At 41.0% G+C, this 3,329-nt stretch overlaps 1 protein-coding gene across 1 annotated transcript; it reads right to left on the bottom strand.

Moving 5' to 3' along the window:
• Nucleotides 1-1,612: 1,612 nt before the first annotated feature.
• Nucleotides 1,613-3,030, bottom strand: LOC131914624 (methyl-CpG-binding domain protein 3-like 2B). The gene is made up of 2 exons (XM_059267230.1): nt 2,986-3,030; nt 1,613-2,344 (listed from the first exon to the last, which is right to left on the bottom strand). The coding sequence occupies exons 1-2, from the start codon at nt 3,028-3,030 to the stop codon at nt 1,613-1,615; spliced, it is 777 nt and encodes a 258-aa protein (XP_059123213.1).
• Nucleotides 3,031-3,329: the final 299 nt, after the last annotated feature.

Genomic DNA, 3,329 nt, shown 5'->3' with positions numbered 1-3,329 from the left:
AAAGACATGTTTTGTTTGTGAGTCCTTTATAGATACATAGAATCATATAGTGGTGACATGAAAGTAGAAATTGAAATAAAAGGAAACAAAAGATTTGTGGGAGAGGAAGGATAGTGAGGTACTGGGAATATGTCAAAGTGAAATTATTATTTTATGGTGTTTTTTTTTTTTTGATTTTTGATTTTTGGTTTTTTGAGACAAGGTTTTCTGTGTAGCTCTGACTGTCCTGGACTAGCTGTGTAGATTCAGGCTTGCCTCTGCTGGGATCAAGGGTGTGTGCTACCATGCCCAGCTGCATTGTACTCTCCAATGCAAATGACCTTATGTAACTTTATATAATAAAAAATGAATTTATTTTCAAATTAGCTGTAGGAGATGGAGGTGTAGCTCATGGTAGAGAGCTAGTATAGAGGGATAGATAAATGATAGCTATAACCACATCTATAATATCTTTATGGCATCAAATTACCATCATATAAAAGAATCTCTGGACTTGTATTTAAAATGGAAACCTTTATTGATAGTTTAGAATAACAACAGGGAGTTCCACAAAACAAATCCAAGGCAATGGTGTCTAAAGCTGCAGCACCTGGATCATCTTTCATTAATATAAGTGTTAAGTTAAATACTTAGCATAAAACACTAAATAGTGCCTCAGGCTAGATTATTCCTATAGACTAAAAAGTGAAAAAAAAAATACAGTTAGATGTGGAATGCTTGCCTGTAATCTTACCATTCATCAGGCTGAGGCAGGAGGATCAAATTCAAGGCCTACCTGGTCCACATAATGAGATTCCAATAATCACCAAGTTTTAAAAAATTATAGCCTAAAATTGAACAATTTTGAGTAAAGTGCCCCTTTCTTCTCCCAATAAACTGAATATTATATAACTATCTACTTGTTAGGTCATAGACATAACACTAGAGAAGGGATTAGCCATTAACAGCTGCAGCTTCTCTCTTTCCAGGGCTAAGGCAACCAGAGTTTCAGTCTTATATGTGATCTAGTACCATCACTAGAAGCTAAACACCTAGCAAGTAGCAGTCCCATGGTAGGGAAGGACAGAGGATTACCTTCAAGCTAACCAGGCCTGCCTAGCCTGAGTGAAGGCTTTGTAATCTACCTAGTAGCTTCGCTAAACCTAATTGCTAAGTCATAGACCCTTTTTGTCTAAATGCTATAAAATAAGGAATTTCCTTTGCTTTGTGGGTTGGTGTTGGATCTATTCTAGAGTCCGACTGTGGATCACAGCTGATCTAAAGGATATTTTCATGATCATTTCTAACAAAATTGAAAACATTTATTAAAACACTACTGGTCATTTTGTTGGCTTTCAAAATGAGCTTTAAAAGGAGTGATTTGTGTATATCCTCATCATCAGAGTAGGTTTATTATATAAAGACATACAAGTAATGCTGGGTGGTGGAGGCACCTTTAAGCCCAACACTCTGCATACAGAGGCAGGCTGGTCTCCAGAGTCCCAGGACAGCCAGGGCTACCCAGAGAAACCCTATCTCAAAAAATAAAACAAAAAAGACATACAAACTTCCTTTATGGAGAAATTGCAGAGGCTACCACACTCTGTTTTCATTCAGTTTTCATAACACTCAGCTATGTTCCATTCCCCATATTCTCAGCCTGCCTGGCAAGCCTATCTGCCTCCAAGGCCGCAGCCAGTTTCTTCCGGGCGTTCTTTACCCTCCGGGTCTGTCTCCGGATGTCTGCAGTAGTTACCCCTTGTCTGTAGAAAGAAGGTGACAGCTGAAAAGCCACAGCCGTTGTTACCCTTTGACTGTAGAAAGACGGCGGCGATGGCACCTTCCTTTCCGAACTCGGGGGCTGGACAGAGGTGAACTCGGGGGAAGTGTGCAGGTCCAGAGCACCTCTTCGAACCCTGGCTCCAGCCTGCGTTCCCAGTGCACTTCTTTGTACAGAGTTTGTAAGATCCAACGGATGTAACTGTTCCCCTTCAGTGTGCAGATCGGTAGCAGCTGTTGGAACTCTGGCTCCAGCCTGCGTTCCCAGAGCACTTCTTTGTACGGCGTTTTTAAGATCCAATGGATGTAACTGTTCCCCGTTACTGTCTTCTTGATATTCCTGCAGTCTCCTTAATGCGCAGAGCTGCCGGGGTTTCACCAGCTTCTCTTCCTCTTTCCTGCGCATGGTCTTACTCTCAGGGTGGGAAGTTATTCTAGTCACAGGCCTCGTGAAGATGCAACTGGTCAGCCTCACAGGAAGAACAGGAGTGACCCCAGATCGGTGTTTGGCCTTGACCTTGTTCTTGGCAGCCTGGGCCCTCCTCTTCTGTAATTTCTCAGGTATCATACTTCTTTGGAGCTTCCCCTTTGGGAGAAAGTAAAACTTAAACAACACAGAGGAAGGAATCTACTAGCAGTTATGCAGAATTTTCTCAGTTCATGGATTTTCTACCATCCTTTTTAGGTCTTAGATCCCAGCATAGGCTAAAGTCATTTGTGAAAGTTTCTAAAAGTCAAATATCTGTAATCCAAATATGTCTAGGGTAGGGCCAAGAATTTGAAATTTTGCTAGATCCCCAATGTTGCTGCAGTAAAGGCTCTAGGTACCAGGCTTCTGGGACATCTGACTCATGTGACTCAAGGATAAGAATGCTACTCTTGTCTTTCTTATGGTCACAGCATGCTTAAGTTCCAAACCTACCCTCAGTGACACACAGTTATCACTAGTACAGAAGTACACCATCTAAGTTTATGGAAGAACACTCAAGATGTTCACACAAGGACAAAAATCATCCAGCAGTGCATTTCACAGGACCCCTTCTCATTATGGGCTGATGAAGTACATTTTAAATTTCTTCCAACAAATTTTAACAACAAGCAATTAACAGCTTCCCACAGGACATCAGTTTGTGTCAAGTACAGCTATGCATTAAATGAAGGAGGTTTAAATATAAAGAAAAAGGACAAGAGTGAACATTCTACAGTTTGTGTGAATTGCATACTCACTAGCAAAGGCTGACTTGGAAGTGGGTTTCCTGAAGGTCCCTCCATGGTTGTAGGGCTTGTCCTAAAGGTTCCACAACAGAGATGCAGACAGGGCTTGGGTTGCTGGAAATGGCAGTGTCTTTCTCGTCTAATTCTCCTTTTATATAGGACTAGAGATAGATAACCTGCAGATAAACCAATGAGTGTTAAAACTGCTAGGAAATAAATCAGTTGGTAGATAACCTAACCACGGAATAAACTGGGTAGTAGATTATACTAGTGTAGATAAAGTGATCAATAGACAATCCACAGGAGTTCCTGTCTCATACCCTTGAGATTTGAGGATACTTAAGTATATACATACA

This window comes from Peromyscus eremicus, chromosome 7 (assembly GCF_949786415.1).
Source record: "Peromyscus eremicus chromosome 7, PerEre_H2_v1, whole genome shotgun sequence".
NCBI classification, from domain to species: domain Eukaryota; kingdom Metazoa; phylum Chordata; class Mammalia; order Rodentia; family Cricetidae; genus Peromyscus; species Peromyscus eremicus.
Note: the sequence above shows the minus strand (reverse complement) of the source record. Positions and strands in the feature narration are given on the sequence as shown.

Coding starts and splice junctions, on each gene's coding strand:
- LOC131914624 (XM_059267230.1), bottom strand. CDS start 3,030: ATGGAGGGACCTTCAGGAAACCCACTTCCAAGTCAGCCTTTGCTA. Junction 2,345..2,985: donor TTCCAAGTCAGCCTTTGCTA/GTGAGTATGCAA, acceptor TTTCTCCCAAAG/GGGAAGCTCCAAAGAAGTAT.